At 43.6% G+C, this 20405-nt stretch overlaps 2 protein-coding genes across 2 annotated transcripts in view; one reads left to right on the top strand and one right to left on the bottom strand.

Annotated features, from left to right (window-relative positions):
• The window catches only part of pdhx (pyruvate dehydrogenase complex component X), a 191996-nt gene extending 174864 nt beyond the window's left edge, over window positions 1–17132 (bottom strand). Inside the window, exons 1-2 of the mRNA XM_060838405.1 lie at window positions 16962–17132; window positions 5771–5854 (exon numbers count right to left, since the gene is read on the bottom strand). Of these exons, the coding sequence (XP_060694388.1) occupies window positions 5771–5854; window positions 16962–17085 (208 nt within the window). The 5' untranslated portion in view covers window positions 17086–17132. The remainder of the gene's footprint in view (window positions 1–5770; window positions 5855–16961) is intronic.
• Window positions 17133–17806: 674 nt separating this feature from the next.
• apip (APAF1 interacting protein) overlaps window positions 17807–20405 on the top strand; it is a 54281-nt gene continuing 51682 nt past the window's right edge. The window contains exon 1 of the mRNA XM_060838404.1: window positions 17807–17844. Coding sequence (XP_060694387.1) covers window positions 17815–17844 — 30 coding nt within the window. The 5' untranslated portion in view covers window positions 17807–17814. The remainder of the gene's footprint in view (window positions 17845–20405) is intronic.

Below are 20405 nucleotides of genomic sequence, written 5' to 3'. Positions count from 1 at the left end.
AATTGGCCATGCTAAATTACTCAGTGCTCAGGGATGATTAGATTAGACTCCCTACAGTGTGAAAACAGGCCCTTTGTCCCAACAAGTCCACACCAACCCTCCGAAGAGTAACCCATCCAGACCCATTTCCCTCTGACTAATGCACCTAACACTATGGGCAATTTAACATGGCCAATTCACCTCTCCTGCACATGTTTGGATGTGGGAAGAAACTGGAGCACCCGCATGAGGAAGTTAGGTGCATTAGTCAAGGTAAATACGGGGGTAAGCTATTCTTTGGAGGATTGGTGTAGACTTGTTGGGCCGGAGGGCTTGTTTCCAAACAGTGAGGATTCTAATTCTAATCTAATCTAATCTTACCAGACCATAGGGGCTGCTCTTTCATTATAGAGATATGACTGGTGGCGGCAGTGGTGACTGGTTGAGAAAGACAGGTCAGTCATGGTAACCTCAGCTGGTGCAGGAATTGAATACACTGTTAGCATCACTCTGCAATGCAAACTAGCCATCCAGCCAACTGAGCTAACTGACACTTTTTGTACTAAGTTCTCCTCCAATCCAACTTGTCTTTAACAGGGCTTCCCTCCAACTTAAACCAGATCGAACAAGCACCTCTCCAAGCCAGTCACCGTTCAAAACAGCCTCAGCGGAGCTTATATATAAAAAAAAGCAGTTATCAGTCATTCTACTTTCAAACATTATCCAATGTCACAGTGAACTTTGAGTTACCCCCTCTAAAGAAACAACTCTTGCTACGTCCACATGAGTCATAGAGGTCTACAGGCTCTTCGGCCCAACTTGTCCATGCTGCCCAGTTTTCACAATGTAAACTAGTCCCATTTGATGTGCTGGTCCTTATCCCTCCATTCCTGCCCCATCCATGTACCTGTCTAAGTGTTTCTTAAATGAAGAAGTTAGGCTTGCTTCCACCATTACCCCTGGCAGCCTGCTCTGTGCACAAAACTTGAAATGAATTGCTTTTTCCACAATTCTTCAACAAGCAATATTAAACATAAAGCTCCTTTCTAACAATCGTCATAGAATCTTTTAAGGGCAGACGGAACGTCAATTTAGTAGCTCATGAAGAATATTACACACTCATTAATAAGTAGAGGACTCCCCTCAGCAGTAGCTGGAGTGTCAGCTTTTATGCTTGTTCCTCTCATCCCTAGATTGGAACAAAGATATGAACAAATTAATGCATTCTCAACATAAACACTAAAGCACTAAAACAAAACGCAGTGTTTGGTGTGCTCCACTTACTACTGTCACACCCAAACAGTCAGTGTGACCCAAATGTACAAAAGTCTGTGATTCCATTTTTGTCATGTCAGTTGGTTTGCAATATAGAGTGACCCCAGTAGTGCGGGGTCAATTTCCATATTGCCTGAGGTTACCATGAAGGTCAACAGTTCCCCTCATCAGAGGCATGGTGACCCTCAGGTTAAACACCCAGTAGTTATCTCTAATGAGAAAGCAGCCTATGGTCCTCTGGGACTATAGTTATTTCACTTTTACTTATATTTGTAAAGCTCTCTCAGCCATAACACTTGCAGGGGGATATTACTCAGTAAAAATGTGACCAGCAGGATGCTCTGGGAACAGATTGTTGCATGTGAACACCGAATAGGTTCTTACAGGAAGGTTTGGCAAGAATAAACTCACAGATGGAGGGAGTTACATTGCTGGGTGTTTGACTATTAAACAAACCAATAGTGGGGTAAATACCACACTACTATTTTTAATTATTCTAATTAAATATTAACACTTCTTTTCAAGCTATCACCAGTCTTAACAGAGTAAAAGGAAACTATTAAACTCCAAGTGGTTTGAACAGAACTTAAGTGCTGCAATGCGATTATTATACTCTCAGTTAGACTGAGATGTTGAAACGTCTGAAATATTCCACTCACAATACTTTGAAGTGTCGTGATTTGCGTAGGATGAACTGTTTACAATAAAACCTTTACTCCATGCTTTATAAAGTCTAAATTGTAGTTCTGAAATTAAGTACTGTTAAGTGCTCTGATTTCCCCACCAGTCAATCACAATGATACTCGCAGAACCATTGTTATAAACAACACTAAAGTCAGCGTCTGTGCGAGATAACAATACCTTCAGATGGGCTTCTTATTTCAATTGCTAGATCAGAACTACTCCACATGAAAAAACAGTTTACTTCCAACAATATTCCATTGCAATTTAGAATCCCAACAGGCCTTTAACTATCTATAACTCATGATAGTCCAGAATGCTCTTGACTGGCTTTTAATGAAAAGGGAATAGATGTTGAAACAGAGAACTCAGATCAATCTGTGTATTAATACTGGATCACAGAACCAGGGTGTCATTGTCACAAAGTTCATTTCCAATTTGTTGCTATGCAAATTTTGTCAAGTGTATTGAATAATCAAGTTGAAATCCAATTACAGATTTACTATACTTGCCCTTAAATAAGTGTCCCTTTTGTAAAAAAAAAGATTGTCATCAATTGCTTTAACCTTCCATTTAGCAAGAATGACCAAGGTCGTGAGCACTGTAAATTTGGAATACACTTTACTAACATGCAACATTTGTCACTTGACATTAAGGTCCACTGGTAAAATAGTTAAAATAACACCATTGGGTGTTAACACCACACCTCATTCATCAAATACTTAGCTTACAACATTGAAAGAGTTTTCTGAGCTCACTGCCACCATCTCCTAACACCTACTATCAGTTCCGTACTTAAAGAAACATTTTCACACATGACTCACCATCACAGAGTTGTTCACAATAATACTAAAATACTGATTAGAATTAATTACTTTCAAGAAAAATCACCATAATGCTGTCCAGCAGCAAGTCAAGCCAAGTCATCCAAACAGCTAACCAAGATAATTAGTTCTATCCAGGTGTAATCAATCCTTTAAAACAGCATTTAAAGTGACCAAAAAGGGCCCTCTTGTGGTGCAATAGTAGCATCCCTGCCCCTAGACCAGAGGCAAGTCCCATCTGCACCAGAGGTATGTCATAACATTTCTAAACAATTGAAAAATATCCTTAAAGTGACCATTTAAACATACTTTATTCTCTTTATATAAAGAACTAAAGATGTTTTCAGTACAGGAATATTACAGCAAGGTTTCTGTTCAGCCAAAGCCTGTGCCTTCAGAACCCATTACAAACTCCACTTCCTCACCACCAATTCCCTTCTCTGGCCAGTGTCTTAGGCTAGAACTAGAACTTTCACGTATCCAGTACCTTATCTGAGAATTTTCAATCTCATATCTTCTCCATCAGAAACATTATGTAATATTAACAAGTTTTGAGAAGATTTGTAGCTCAGGTTGAGGTTCTAGATGTAGGGGGATTGCTCGCTGAGCTGGGAGATTCATTTCCAGACGTTTCATTACCCTTCAGTGGGCCTCAGGCAAAGCAGTGTACATGATTCCTGCTTTCTATTTATATGATTGGGTTAGTGATGCCATTTCCTGTGGTGATGTCATTTCATATTCTTTTTCTCAGGGGTTGGTAGATGGGGTCTAACTCGATGTGTTTGTTGATAGAGTTCTGGTTGGAATGCCATGCTCCTAGGAATTCTCGTGTGTGTCTCTGTTTGGCTTGTCCTAAGATGGATATGTTATCCCAGTTGAAGTGGTGTCCTTCCTTATCTGTATGTGAGGATACTAGTGAGAGGGTCATGTCGTTTTGTGGATAGTTCATGTATCCTGGTGGCTAGTTTTCTGCCCGTTTGTCCAATGTCATGTTTGTTACAGTCCTTGAATGATATTTTGTAAATGACATTAATTTTGTTTGTTGTCTGTATAGGGTCTTTCAAGTTCACTTGCTGCTACTTTAGTGTGTCGGTGGGTTTGTGGGCTACCACGATGCCAAGGGGTCTGAGTAGTCTGGCAGTCATTTCCAAGATGTCTTTGATGTAGGAGAGCACGGCTAGGGTTTCTGGAGTGTGTCTACTTGTTTGGGCTTGTTGCTGAGAAATCGGTGGACTGTGTTTATTGGGTACCCACTCTTTTTGAATACACAGAATAGGTGATTCTCCTCTGCTCTGTGTAGATCCTACACACAACACACTAGAACAGCAGCGAATGAACTTCAAAGAGCCTGCATGGTAGGATGGGCTAAATGGCCTCTGCTTTGAGACCATCAGCTATCAAAATCCTTATCCAGGTGTTTGTCACCCTCAAATGGACTAGTCCAAAAATCATCTCTACAAACTTTCAGTTCATCTACAATTTTGCGGTCCATATTCATTCTCCCGTACCATAGAATTATAGAATCCCTACGCTGTGGAAGCAGGCCCTTCGGCCCAACAAGCCCACACCGACTCCCCAGACCTATTCCCCCAACCCTATATTTACCCCTGACTAATTCACCTAACCTACACACCCCTGAACACTGGGTAATTTAGCATGGCCAATTCACCGAACCTGCACATCTTTGGATTGTGGGAGGAAACCAGAGCAGACAGGGAAGAACGTGTAAACTCCACACAGATAGTCATCCGAGGCTGGAATCTAATCTGTGTCCCTGGCACTGTGAGGCAGCAGTACTAACCACTGAGCCACCATGCTGCCCTCTGCTCTAAATTGAGACCTAATTCCTCAGAGGTTCCCATTTAAAATTCTCAATTTTGCATTTAAATTCCTTCTTTGATTGATCCCATGGCTATATCTTGCTCTACCATATAATTTCTGAACATTCCATCCCTCTGAATACGGTCTTGTGCATCACTAACCCCCTGCAACTCAAATGCCTTGCCATCACCCATCCAGAAACTAAGTACTTGAATTCTCCTACTAAATCTCTCCACCTCTCCAATGATGTTGGGACAGTTACATTTATAAGATTTAAGCAAAGAAACCAAAATTTTAAATTTTGGCACAGGTGGACTGGGAACAGATGTAGATTAACAAGCACAGTGTTAATGGACAACTAAGGTAGAGGTTGCGGGGCTTTAAATACATGAAATCTACGGCAAATGGAAGTTGGGAGGTTGGCCAAGAGGGCACTGATGCAGTTAAATGGTACTAATTAGTTATGCTACTGGGCTACTGAACAGAGGTCTGAACCATCATTAGCATACATTTGGATGTTGCTTCAAATGTAGGTGTGAAGTTGGAGGCAGCCAAGGGCAGATCCTTGATGGATTCCAGAGATAGCAATGAGAAGGTGATGGAAAGCCATTTTTGGACATGCCTGTACAATTACAATCATAGTAAGAGTAGAATGTGTTGAAAGCAATTCCACTGAGTTAACAAAAATGAGGTGCTGAAGGGGCATGACATTGTTGAGAGTATCAACAACAACAAAGAGTTTGATAAGGATGAGGAGGTTTAATTTATCACGGTCATTGCAAGACAGGAGTGTACACACTGGTGTGGACCTGTTGGGCTGAGTGAATCTTTCTGTGTAATCAATCAAAAGTAAAACAAGATTTTCTAATTTAAACAGTGCGTATGTGACATATATATATATATATATAATATACATACACACAGGTAAGCACTTTGCAGCTTCAGATCACTTCACTAATGACCTACAAAAATAGCATTCTGAAGGTCTTGATTTAGAACTCAATGCTGTTTTAAACTTGGAGCATAGGGCAGGAAGCGGAGAGGAAGGACTGTGAATCCTCAGCACACTTTACAGGAAGAGGCCATGAGCCAAAAATACTACTACAACCTTTTTTAAAAAAAAAACCTTCATTTCTCTATTTTAATCATTTTCAATTCTAAGAGATTTATTCATGATTATTATGTCTTACCTTCTTTTTTCAGCCATTTTACAAGATTCCCTTTTTCCATTGTTGGCGATAGTGCAGGCATCAACACTTTGAATGGAGCGACACCTATAGGAAACCAAAAAGAAAGTCAGTGACCATTCTTTTGCATTTAAAGCTCGTATACATAGTATTAATCTATGATATTTGAGAACTCTATGAAAAACTTCAACACAGGTAAACTGAGAAAGAGACCTCAATGTAGGTTTATATCCAAAGCCACCAAACATATTAAATTTGTTTTTATATTTTAAAGATTTTGGTTACAAAGGCCCAACAATATCTCTTCTTCCTCAGGTAGCTCAGAAAATTTAGCATGATGGTGGATACCCTTGCCAACTTTTATGTGTGCCATCGAGAGGATTCCGTCTAGATGTATCACTACCTGGTATGGCAATTCATAATCGGAGACGGTCACAGAAAGTGGTGAACTCAGCCCGGACAATCACAAAGGCCTACTTCTCATCTACAGAATCCATCTACCAGGGACGCTGTCAAGGAAGGGCCGCCAGCATTCTGAAAGATCCATCTCACCCTGACAATGCTATTCTACAACCTCTACCATCGGGGAGAAGATACAGAAGCCTGAACTCACGCACCAGCTGGTTTTGGAATAGTTTCTATCCTACTGTTGTTAGAATACTAAATGGACACTCAAACTCTTAGCATTTGCCTGGACCTGTGTTTTGGTTTTTCCGCTGTTTACAAATTAGGTATCTATTCTATTTAACTACGTGATCTGCTTATACTGCTCGTGAGACAATGCTTTTCACTGTAGCTTAGTACATGTGACAATAAATTCAATTCAACTCAATTTAGGATCATGTTTCACAATTTGCACCTAAATTGGAAGGGGACTAATATACTGGCAGGGAAATTTGCTAGAGCTGCTTGGGAGGATTTAAAGTATTAAAGTGGGGGAGTGGGACCCAGGGAGATAGTGAGGAAAGAGATTGATCTGAGACGGGTACAGCCGAGAACAGAAGTGAGTCAAACAGTCAGGACAGGCAGGGACAAGGTAAGACTAATAAATTATACTGCATTTATTTCAATACAAGGGGCCGAACAGGAAAGGCAGAGGAACTCAGGGCATGGTTACGAACATGGGACTGGAATATCATAGCAATTACAGAAACATAGCTCAGTTAATGTTCCAGGATACAAATGCTACAGGAAGGATAGAAAGGGAAGCAAGAGAGGAGGGGAGTGGCATTTTTTTTTATAAGGGATAGCATTACAGCTGTGCTGGGGGGGGGTGGATATTCCCAGAAATACATCCAGGGAAGTTATTTGGGTAGAACAGTGAAATAAAAAAGGGATGATAACCTATTGGAATTGTATAATAGACTCCCCAATAGTCAGAGGGAAATTGAGAAACAAGCTTGTAAGGAGATCTCAGCTATCTGTAAGAATAATAGGGTGGTTGCGGTAGGGGATTTTAACTTTCCAAACATCGACTGGGACTGCAGTAGTGTTAAAGGTTTGGATGGAGAGGAATTTCTTAAGTGTGTACAAGACAATTTTCTGATTCAGTATGTGGATGTACCTACTAGAGAAGGTGCAAAACCTGACCTACTCTTGGGAAATAAGGCAGGGCAGGTGACTGAAGTATCAGTGGGGGAGCACTTTGGGGCCAGTGGCCATAACTCTGTTCTTTTTAAAATAGTGATGGAAAAGGATAGACAAGATCTAAAAGTTGAAGTTCTAAATTGGAGAGAGGCCAATTTTGACGGTAATAGGCAAGAACGTTCGAAAGCTGATTGGGGGCAGATGTTCGCAGGGAAAGAGACGGCTGGAAAATGGGAAGCCTTCAGAAATGAGATAATAAGAATCCAGAGAAAGTATATTCCTGTCAGGGTGAAAGGGAAGGCTGGTAGGTATAGGGAATGCTGGATAACGAAAGAAATTGAGGGTTTAATTAAGAAAAGAAAGGAAGCATATGTCAGGTACAGAAAGGATAGATCGAGTGAATCCTTAGAAGTGTATAAAGAAACTAGGAGTATACTTAAGAGGGAAATCAGGAGGGCAAAACGGGGACATGAGATAGATTTGGCAACTAGAATTAAGGAGAATCCAAAGGGTGTTTACAAATATATTAAGGACAAAAGGGTAACTAGGGAGAGAATAAGGCCCCTCAAAGACCAGCAAGGCGACCTTTGTGTGGAGCCACAGAAAATGGGTGAGATACTAAATGAATAGTTTGCATCAGTATTTACTGTGGAAAAGGATATGGAAGATATAGACTGTAGGGAAATAGATGGTGACATCTTGCAAAATGTCCAGATTACAGGGGAGGAAATGCTGGATGTCTCGAAACGGTTAAAGGTGGATAAATCCCCAGGACCTGATCAGGTGTACCCGAGAACTCTGTGGGAAGCTAGAGAAGTGATTGCTGGGTCTCTTGCTGAGATATTTGTATCATCGATAGTCACAGGTAAGGTGCCAGAAAGACTGAAGGTTGGCAAACACGGTGCCTCTGTTTAAGAAGGGTGGTAAGGACAAGCCAGGAAACTATAGACCAGTGAGCCCGAACTCACTGGTGGGCAAGTTGTTGGAAGGAATCCTGAGGGACAGGATGTACATGTATTTGTAAAGGTAAGGACTGATTAGGGATAGTCAACATGGCTTTGTGCATGGGAAATCATGTCTCTCAAACTTGATTGAGTTTTTTAAAGTAACAAAGAAGATTGATAAGGGCGGAACGGTGGGCGTGATCTATATGGACTTCAGTAAGGCATTTGACAAGGTTCCCCATGGGAGACTGATTAGCAAGGTTACATCTCATGGAATACAGGGAGAACTAGCCATTTGGATACAGAACTGGCTCAAAGGTAGAAGACAGAGGGTGGTGGTGGAGGGTTGTTTTTCAGACTGGAGGCCTGTGACCAGTGGAGTTCCACAGGGATCGATGCTGGGTCCTCTACTTTTTGTCATTTACATAAATGATTTGGATGCAAGCATAAGAGGTACAGTTAATAAGTTTGCAGATGACACCAAAAATTGGAGGTGTAGTGGACAGGGAAGAGGGTTACCTCAGATTACAACAGGATCTGGACCAGATGGGCCAATGGGCTGAGAAGAGGCAGATGGAGTTTAATTCAGGTAAATGCGAGGTGTTGCATTTTGGGAAAGCAAATCTTAGCAGGACTTATACACTTAATGATAAGGTCCTAGGGAGTGTTGCTGAACAAAGAGACCTTGGAGTACAGGTTCATAGCTCCCTGAAAGTGGAGTCACAGGTAGATAGGATAGTGAAGGCGGCATTTGCTATGCTTTCCTTTATTGGTCAGAGTATTGAGTACAGGAGTTGGGAGGTCATGTTGCGGCTGTCCAGGACATTGATTGGGCCACTGTTGGAATATTGCGTGCAATTCTAGTCTTCTTTCTATCGGAAAGATGTTGCGAAACTTGGAAGGGTTCAGAAAAGATTTACAAGGATGTTGCCAGGGTTGGAGGATCTGAGCTACAGGGAGAGGCTGAACAGGCTGGGGCTGTTTACCCTGGAGTGTCGGAGGCTGAGGGGTTTACAAGAGGTTTACAAAATTATGAGGGGCATGGATAGAATAAATAGACAAAGTCTTTTCCCTGGGGTCGGGGAGTCCAGAACTAGAGGGCATAGGTTTAGGGTGAGAGGGTAAAGATATAAAAGAGACCTAAGGGGCAACATTTTCACACAGAGGGTGGTACGTGTATGGAATGAGCTGCCAGACGATGTGGTGGAGGCTGGTACAATTGCAACATTTAAGAGGCATTTGGATGGGTATATGAATAGGAAGGGTTTGGAGGGATATGGGCTGGGTGCTGGCAGGTGGGATTAGATTGGGTTGGGATATCTGGTCGGCATGGACAGATTGGACTGAAGGATCTGTTTCCATGCTGTACATCTCTATGACTCTAATTCATTGGATGATTTGGGCCGAAGGGTCTGTTTTTGTGCTGTATTTCTCTGATTCTATGAGAGAATATTAGGAGAAACATACTTAATGCATATTTGCCAAATCCTCACTATCAGCACACATTCAGTCTTTCTCAGCACAGGTCAAGCGAGGAGCTTAGAAATCTGTTACTTATCATGACAGGAACAGGTTGAAATCATATAATCCCTCAAGCTCATTTTGTCACTCAATGATAACTTGCGTCCCCAAAGGGTGACATATATAAAAAGTGAGCAGTTCACAACTTTGCTGAACATTTTGAAGTTTTAGACATTAATATTGGATGCTGTCTTTTTTGTTACATTATGGCTTTCTTTATACTTACATTTAGCTTAAACTTGCAGATTTGATTTAACTCCATAAATGTTACTTCCTTATCAGCAAGCACTTTCTCAATATTACCAAATGCAGCAAGGTTTTTTTTTAAAAATCAAGAATCACGCATGAACAAATGATAAATGTTGCTAACCATCCTAGATGGGCTCTTCGTAGCTTACTAAGCAAATCAGATAACCCACAAAATTGAACAGATTAGTTGCCCTGTTGCTAATGCAAAATCCTGCTTGGATGTGTATTTGTTTTTGTCAGTCGATTGTGAATTTTGTGAAAGCAATGTTATGTGGACTGAAAAAATGTGGTTTCTTGCAGAGAGAACAATAGCTGCTGCAATGTTACATTAATGACAGCTATCTGCACAAATTAATCAGCTGGAGAGTCCTGCAAATCATAAGGGCTGAATTGGGTAAGACATAATAAAGTTAAAGGACATTTTTCGTTCACTGCCTATCTTACACTCTCCTCCTCCTTATCAGCAACACCCCCTTCCCAACGTTATAGTTAATTGTTGATTTATTCCATAAAAACTTTGATCGGGTTGCTGGTGTCAGGTTTTGTAATTATACCACTGCAAGTCTATATTTTAAAAAAAAGGCCTCTAGGAGTTTCAATGGGTCAAGCACTAGCTTTTCGTATGCAAGACCAGAGTTCAAATGCAGACTTAAAAAAAAATCACACCACACCCAGGTTATAGTCCAACAGGTTTATTTGGAAGCACTAGCTTTCAGAGCGTTGCTCCTTCATCTGGGATGATGAAGGACCACCTGATGAAGGAGCAGCGCTCCAAAAGCTAGTGCTTCCAAATAAACCTGTTGGACTATAACCTGGTGTTTTAAACTTTGCCAGTCCATCACTGGCATCTCCAAATGCAGACTGACATTCAAAGTACTTCTTGATAAGATGCAACGTGAAATTAATTTGTATACTTGCAAGGCCCAGTCTCAGAGGAGGTAGGCTATTTAGCAGTAAGCTAAAAGAGGATTTTTTTTTAAAACCGGGGACAGGAGTATCATTGGAATTCTTTAGTCCTAAGTCCTGTGAAAGCTCAATCATTAGGTAGATTGAGAGAAGTCTAGATATTAACAATATCAAAGACAAATGGAAAAATGGCATTGAGATTCAGCCATGACCATGTTAAATGGTGGCCCAGTGGTCTCCTCCAGCTTTTATTTCCTGTGCTGAAACAGAATTTATAAAAAAGGTCCAAGTTGACAAATAAAATTCTGCTCTATCCAGGAGGGATTAGCAGCCCCACGTGATGCTGACTGAGGTGGTAGGAGGGAAAATTTAGGGAGAGAAGACTGCTCTTCAGAGGCTGGGTGAACAGGCTTCAGCCTTAATATAAAGGCAGCTACAGCTGAACTCAGAGTATACGCCATTATCCAGCACTAACATTTCTCACTTGGTTAAACACAAAAAAAGTTTTCAAAAATTTAGCACAGAACTATTCTTAGAAATCTCAGAATTGAGAGATTCACCATGAGCCCGTGGGTGATGGCGCCATTTGGAGTGATAATTTATCAGTGATAACGAACTGCACTGAATCATCATTAACAGTTCATATCATGTAACAGGCTCGTGTAAAACACACAACTTTCAACATTCATTACTTAGATATAACTAACTGCAATGCCCTAGGCCAGCTCCCACATGCAGCAAATTTACATGTGGGCGGCACGGTGGCACAGTGGTTAGCACTGCTGCCTCACAGCACCAGAGACCCGTGTTCAATTTCCGACTCAGGCGACTGACTGTGTGGAGTTTGCACGTTCTCCCCGTGTCTGCGTGGGTTTCCTCCGGGTGCTCCGGTTTCCTCCCACAGTCCAAAGATGTGCACGTCAGGTGAATTGGCCATGCTAAATTGCCCGTAGTGTTAGGTAAGGGGTAAATGTATGGGAATGGGTGGGTTACGCTTCGGCGGGTCGGTGTGGACTTGTTGGGCCAAAGGGCCTGTTTCCACACTGTAAGTAATCTACATGGCTCTGAATATAATACAAGCAATCTACATACAATCTGGAATCGATATAAATCTTCAGCCTAGACCTTTCTCAGTCCGTCTTTCAATAACGTAATGCAGCATAACCGAAGCTCTCAATTCTCCATTCCAGCACAGAACCTGCTCAAGGGCTATTGTGATGCCTGGCAGTGCTTTTTAGCACTCAGCTAGGGGGCCTGCATTCAACTTGCTGAGTGAGTGATGGCTACAGAAGGAGGGATTCTTTTCGGTTCTGCAAACAGTAAATCTGATTGGATTGCAGAGTGCAGTGGACAGGGAGACTTTGTAAATATCAAGTGCAAATCTCAAACCCAAAGAAGAAACTCCTGGGCCCCAGTCTGCATCAAATGGGTCCAGGCTTATGCCCAGGGCCAGGCCTGAGGCCACTTTTTATTGAGGGGCATTGGACAGTAGGGCACGGGTGTGCACATTGCCCCTTACAAAAACAATGTTTGGAAAGATAGAATAAATAGGCAAAGTCTTTTCTCTGGGGTCGGGGAGTCCAGAACTAGAGAGCATTGGTTTAGGGTGAGAGGGGAAAGATGTAAAGGGAATGAAAGGGGCAATTTTTTCACGCAGAAGGTGCTATTTGTATGGAATGAGCTGCCAGAGGATGTGGTGGACGCTGATACAATTGCAACATTTAAAAGACATTTAGATGGGTATATGAATAGGAAGGGTGTGGAGGGATATGGGCCGGGTGCTGGCAGGTGGGACTAGATTGGGTTGGGATATCTGGACTGGTTGGACTGAAGGGTCTGTTTCCATGCTGTATATCTCTATCACTCTATGGGAGTAAGCTTACGTGTCATTGTTCAGAATGGAGACAAACTTGTCCATCAAATTGCATTAGCCTTTCACACCCTAGGTCTTATTGAGAGAGTGTGTGGCAGCAGACAAGGAAAGAAAAGGAAGCAAATCTCATTATCAGATCCCATTACCTCATGAGACAATCTTGTGTTCAAAGATGTGGTCAGTCACATGAAAACTCAGGACCTCTAATCAGGGTCGTGAGCAAGTCATCATCGAATCAAAGGACCACCATCGCATTGCCCATCAATGTGGGGCAGCACGATGGCTCACTGGTTAGCACTCTGCCTCACAGCGTCAGAGACCTGGGTCAATTCCAGCCTCGGGCAATGTCTGTGTGGAGCGAGCACAATCTCCATGCATCTGTCAGGGCTTCCTTGGGTGCTCCGGTTTCCTCCCACAGTTTGTGCAGGTTAAGTGGATTAGCCATGGAAAATACAGGAATAGGTTGGGGGTGGGGATTGCTTTGCATGGGATACTCTTAAGAGAATCGATGTGGATTCCATGGGCCGAATGCTGTCGAGATTCTATGAGAATAAGGTACCAGCTGCTGCAGAGGTGTGTAATGCCATCTTTGAACAGGATGATTCAAGAATATCTGGAACCTGCATAACAATAATACCAATAGACAGGCAACCTGTAGGTAGCTTTCATTAATTCTTGAGTACAAACTTCAGTGCAGTACTGCAGAGAAATCTCAGAAGTGATGTCTTTCAGATACAACAGTACACCTCTCAGATGAGTATAAAAGATCTGACTTTGAAGAAAAGCAAGGAATATTTCCTAGTGTCTTTGTAAATATTTATCCCACTATTAATATTGCTAAAAAAGATTATCCAGTCATTAACACATTGCTGTTTGAGGGAGTTTGCTGTGCATCTCACACATTACTTTCAACAGTAACTACATTTAAAAAGTTACTAGAATCATAGAATGCAGCTTGTTACAAAACGCAAAGTTCATGAACGAGGGAGTGAATCACAAAGGGTTAATTTTTTTTGAGAGAAAAAAAATCTAGCCTTGCTTGCAGTTAGTATTTACTTCTAAGTAGGTGTTTAAAGTTTTTCCAGATTTGGGCAGGGATAAGCATGCTGTCTGCTAGAGGAGGTGAAATTAGTTATTAAGTATTTGGTTTAGACGGTTCTATAATTACAAGAGAGTACCAGTCCTGGGGAAGGTGGGAGCTATATTGTTGGGTCTGCCAACAGTTTCAGTATTTTTGGAGCAGTGTACTGAAGAACATTACAAATGGAGCAGTAGAGAGAGCTAAAAGCTAACACCAAAGTCACAGTGATGATGACTTGACAGGAGGGGACAGGACACTTGCAAAAGACAGCATTCGGTGGGTTCTTGAGGTTCAGTGGTAGTATCCCTATCCCTGAGCCAAGAGACCAGGGTTCAAATCCCACCCACTCCAGAGGTGTGCAATATCATCTTTAAACGATCAGCTAGATAATATCTGAGAGTACATCTGCAAATAACACCACACACACTCTAAGGCCCTACATCTGAATGCATGCAGCATTTTGAACTAAAGGGGTGAAACGTTAACACAGACAAAGCAAAAGGATGCAGGTGCACAATTAGGCCATTTGGCCCATCGAGTTTACTCCACCAGTCAATTGCAGCTGATGTGTTTCACAATCCCACTCTCCTGCCTTCTTCCTTCTGATCCCTTTAGTAAGGGCACAGCTACCTCAGCCTTAATAACTTGGCCTCTGTAGCCATCAGTTCCACAGATTCACCATCCCCAGCTGAAGAAATTTCTCCTCAACTCAGTTCTAAAGGGCTGTCCCTGCACTCTGAGGCTATAAATATGATCCCACGACAGGAACTAAACATGGGAAGCGTTAAGTAGTGGAATTAGATAGGAAGAGACTACTAGCAGGTATAAACATTCAGAGGTAGCTTTGTAAAATGGGTTGGTCATTGATTCGGTGGTAAAAGACAGCATCAAAATAAAGGAAATGCCTTCCATGAACTAAATCTGATAAGTCTGGCACTCTCCAGAGACCTGTATGAAAACTGCCAGTTTCCACCTCAATAACATCGTGATATCTCTGTACTGCTTCAGATGGCAAAATCTTATTCATTAGCAAGCACATGTTCACTAAATTTTAGATTAGATTACTTACAGTGTGGAAACAGGCCCTTCGACCCAACAAGTCCACACTGACCCACCGAAGCGCAACCCACCCAGAGCCATTCCCCTACGTTTACCCCTTCACTACAGGCAATTTAGCCTGGCCAATTCACCTAACCTGCACATTTTTAATACTCTGATAGTTAGTGATGAAAAGTTGAACATTGATCATAAATATATGCAGTTAGACGAAGAACAAATGAAATAAGTCAAAATTACAACTTTTGAGTTAAGCCCACTGAGAACTGATTCGACACACTGGAGGTTGGCAAACGTGGTGCCACTGTTTAAGAAGTAAAGACAAGCCAGGGAACTATAGTCCGGTTAGCCTGACCTTGGTGGTGGGCAAGTTGTTGGAGGGAATCTTGAGGGACAGAATGTATGTGTATTTGGAAAGGCAAGGACTAATTAGGGATAGTCAACATGGCTTTGTGCATGGGAAATCATGTCTCACAAACTTGATTGAGCTTTTTGAAGTAACAAAAAAGATTGATGAGGGCAGAGCAGTAGATGTGATCTATATGGACTTCAGTAAGTCGTTCGACAAGGTTCCCCATGGGAGACTGATTAGCAAGGTTAGATCTCACGGAATACAGGGAGAACTGGCTATTTGGATACAGAACTGGCTCAAAGGTAGAAGACGGAGGGTGGTGGTGGAGGGTTGTTTTTCAGACTGGAGGCCTGTGACCAGTGGAGTGCCACAAGGATCGGTGCTGGGTCCTCTACTTTTTGTCATTTACATAAATGATTTGGATGCAAGCACAAGAGGTACAGTTAGTAAGTTTGCAGATGACAACAAAATTGGAGGTGTAGTGGACAGCAAAATGGGTTACCTCAGATTACAACAGGATCTGGACCAGATGGGCCAATGGGCTGAGAAGCAGCAGGTGGAGTTTAATTCAGATAAATGTGAGGTACTGCATTTTGGGAAAGCAAATCTTAGCAGGACTTATACACTTAATGGTAAGGTCCTAGGGAGTGTTGCTGAACAAAGAGACCTTGGAGTGCAGGTTCATAGCTCCTTGAAAGTGGAGTCACAGGTAGATAGGATAGTGAAGAAGGCATTTGGTATGCTTTCCTTTATTGGTCAGAGTATTGAGTACAGGAGTTGGGAGGTCATGCTGCGGCTGTACAGGACATTGGTTAGGCCACTGTTGGAATATTGCATGCAATTCCAGTCTTCTTCCTATCGGAAAGATGTTGTGAAAGATGAAAGGGTTCAGAAAAGATTTACAAGGATGTTGCCAGGGTTGGAGGATCTGAGCTACAGGGAGAGGCTGAACAGTCTGGTGCTGTTTTCCCTGGAGCGTCAGAGGCTGAGGGGTGACCTTATAGAGGTTTACAAAATTATGAGGAGCACGGATAGGATAAATAGACAAAGTCTTTTCCCTGGGGTGGGGGAGTCCAGAACTAGAGGGCATACGTGTAGGGTGAGAGAGGAAAGATATAAAAGAGACCTAAGGGGCAACGTTTTCATGCAGAGGGTGGTACGTGTATGGAAGGAGCTGCCAGAGGAAGTGATGGGGGCTGGTACAATTGCAACATTTAAGAGGCATTTGGATGGGTATATGAATTGGAAGGGTTTGGAGGGATATGGGCCGGGTGCTGGCAGGTGGGACTAGATTGGGTTGGGATATCCGGTCGGCATGGATGGGTCGGACTGAAGGGTCTGTTTCAATGTTATACATCTCTATGACACACAGAGAATGACAGGATGCAAATTACCATTGTGTTCCTGTTCCACCTGTACCACCACTTCCTTGTCATTCAGGCCCATTCTCACCGTGGCCCCCCTCACTTGCTCCCACACATTCTGCACTACATTACCCCCCCCCCCACCTCTCTCCCCGGTCAGGCCCCTCTCCCAATCCCCCTCCTCATGACCTTCCCCCATTTACCCCCACCTCCCAGTAACCTCTCTCCCTCTCCCTCTCTGCCTGCCCTTTCCGCACTCACCCAGAAGCCGGCGGCTGGAGCCCACATACCGACAGCGGCCGAGCTGGGCAGCCGCGATCGGGAGACTGCGGGGCGTAAGGGCCGCTCGAAGGACACCGAGGGAGCCGAGCAAGGAGGCGGCCATGATGGCGGTGCCCTGGCAACAGGAGGGAGCGATGGCTTTCTTCGCCCCGCCCCTGAACCTTTCGCCTCGCCACGCCCCTTCACTCTACGCCACGCCCCTGAACCTTACGCCTCGCCACGCCCCTTCACTCTACGCCCCGCCCCTGAACCTTTCGCCTCGCCACGCCCCTTCACTCTACACCCCGCCCCATTCACGCTCCGTCCCTTAACTCTCGGCCCCGCCCCCAGCACGCTCGGCCCCGCCCCTGGACCTTTCTCCCCGCCCCTTCCCTCTACACCCCGCCCCATTCACGCTCCGTCCCTGAACTCTCGGCCCCGCCCCCAGCTCGCTCAGCCCCGCCTCTGGACCATTCGCCCAGCCCCCAGCACCCCTACCCACCCCCTGAACCTTTCGCCCCGCCCACCTCCGAGCCTTCACGCCTCCCCTCTAACTCTCCGGCCCCTCCCCACCTTCCTCAGCACCTGACATCCCGCCCCTTGCACGCTCCGTCCCGCCCCGCCCCGCCCCCTTAACCGCTCCTCCTGCCCGCCCTGAACACCGCCACGCCCCCCAGCACGCTCCACACCGCCCCTTACATCTATAGCCCCGCCCCCCTGCCGCTCGGTACCGCCCCTGAACCCATGGCCCCGCCCTCTGAACCCTGCAGCCCGTGTCCTGTACGACGCCCCGCCGCGGCGCATAAACCCCGCCCCCGTGAGATCGCCCCGCCCCTCCCCCTTTCGAGGAGACATGGAGTCGGACCTGGAGCTCGAGCTGGAGGTGAGGCGGCGGCGGTGAGAGCGCCGTGGGCGGTAGGGCCTTGGAGTCGTGTTCAGATCATCCCCGTATTACTGAAACAAAGACAGAGATTGCTGTGGAAACCCCAGCAGGGTCTGCGGAGAGAAAGTGGAGGCCCTTTGAGTCTTCCTCACCTTGTCTTTCTCTTGGTGAAGTGTCACACGGTCTGACTTTCTCACTCCCCCCCTGATATTTCCCCTGCACCACATTCTCCCAGGCCTGTGTGAAACTGCACCTTTTTTAAAATGCATGATAAGTCAGATGTAAGGTGAGTCACCGACTGGTAACAGCACAGAAAGATTCTGGCTGAGTGGTGCTGGAAGAGCACAGCAGTTCAGGCAGCATCCAAAGGGCAGTGAAATCCTGAACTGCTGTGCTCTTCCAGCACCACTCATCCAGAATCTGGTTTCCAGCATCTGCAGTCATTGTTTTTAACCCAACAGCACAGAAAGAGGCCATTTGGTCGCCAAGTCAAACCTGGAAAATAGGGACAGCAGCAGGCAACTCGGCCCCTCCAGCTGCCCCACTATTCAATATAATCATCATGATCATCCAAGTCAGTATCCCTATGCCCACTTCTGCTCATTCCTTTTGATCCCTTTAGCGCTAAAAATGTGATCTAACTCAGTGAAACCATTCAATGTTTTCGCCTCGTGTGCCCGGTTTTTTCTGTGAGATCAGTCAGTTTATTTCAGATCTTTACAACTTTCTGAAAATTTACTCACACCATCATGATCTTTTTTGTCAGTCACACTCAATCATTGTCCTCTGGTTCCTGGTTATCGAACCAATTATTCTTCCTTTCCAGCCAAAGGAAAGAAAGCAGTACAAATAAGCTATAATACATAGAAATGTATACACTCTAACACACTTAGATTAAGTCTTAGATCTTTTAGAATGATTTGGAGGAGCTGGTGGTGAACTCAGGTAGACAAAGTTAAAAATCACCAGGTTATAGTCAAACAGGTTTATTTGGAAGCCCTAGCTTTCAAAATGCTGCTTCTTTATCAGGTAGTTGTCCACCTTGGGTTCATATCACACTACAGGTGACCCCACTGCAATCTCTCTCTCACTCAATGTGTGTGTGTGTCTCTCTCTCTCTCTCACACAAACACACACACACTCTCTCTCTCTCTCTTTCTCTCTTACAGGTGAAATTGAGGGCTGGAGACCAGAGTTGAAGAGTGTGGTGCTTGAAAAGCACAGCCGATCAGGCAGCATCTGGGGAGCAGGAGAATCGAAGTTTCAGACAAATCCCTTCATTATTTCTCTTGCTTCTTGGATGCTGCCTGACCAGTTGTGCTTTTCCATCACCACACTCTTCATCACACACTCTTACATACTCTCACACCAACGCAGATCTTCTCATACCTATACCCCCCACACACTCACCCTCGCATCCACCTTCTCACAGGCTTATACCCCATCACACTCACACATGCAAACACACACTCTCTCACACATACTCTCACACGCACACACTCATTCTGTCTCTCTTTCCTGCATGTCCAAATACACATAAGTTTATGGGGTAAATTTGTATTTGCAGAATCATATTTGCAGGCACATTCTAATTTGCTGAAAAAATGAATAACCTGCAGGCAGTCGATCCGTGAAATATTTTGTAAATGACACATTATAAATAGAACCAGTCTGCCTCAAGATTGGCACACACACAGACTTTAACTTCACACTTTTACTGCATTGTCTGAGCTGCGATGGCACCATTTGTTGTAAAACCTTGTTATCTTGAGACTGGAAAAGAAATTCTGGGATTTACATATTAAAGAACTGAAACCAACAAACAGTTCTAAAAGATGAAAGACTTAGGTTTATTCAATATATCATTTTAATTGCATGATTATATGATCTTTTGCTATAAATTCTGTGTGTTATGGTCCTAATTCACAACATCTGATGAAGAAGCAGCGCTTTGAAAGCTAGTGCTTCCAAGTAAACCTGTTGGATTATATCCTGGTGCTATGCTTTTTAACTTTGTCCACCCCAATCCAACACCAGCTCCTCCAAATTATTTGTTATCATATCTTTTCAGAGGAGAATAGCCCAGCTCTCTCAGAGAGCTGTCCAAACACTTTATGTAACTGAAGTTTCACATGCCTGGAACTATTTTTCTGAATCTTTTAGTGCCCTCTTTAACTGTTTCATACCACTCCTGAAGTGCGAACTGGACACATTACTGCATTTGTGGCTGAACGGTGTCAGGTGTACCACAGATTCTATTCTTTTGTACTATAATCCTATTTATAAAACCCAGGATTGTGTAAATTTTAGTAGCCACATTCTCAATTTGCTCTGGTGCCTCTGCTGCTACTCACCTTTAGAATTGTATCTTTTATTTTGTGTTCCGTTTAGTTCTTCCGATCAAATGTATCATTTCACAGTGTTAAATTTCATCTCCAACTTGTTTGCCTATTCCACAGCTATTCTTCTTCTTCTTCTTCTTCTTCTTCAGGGTTTGTTTAATTCATACATTTTGATAAAATGTTCTGTACACCTAACACGAGGTCATTTACATATCAAGA

The sequence above is a fragment of the Hemiscyllium ocellatum genome, chromosome 18 (genome assembly GCF_020745735.1).
Source record: "Hemiscyllium ocellatum isolate sHemOce1 chromosome 18, sHemOce1.pat.X.cur, whole genome shotgun sequence".
NCBI lineage: Eukaryota > Metazoa > Chordata > Chondrichthyes > Orectolobiformes > Hemiscylliidae > Hemiscyllium > Hemiscyllium ocellatum.
The sequence above is the reverse complement of the archived record's forward strand: the minus strand, read 5'-3'. Positions and strand labels throughout refer to the sequence as shown.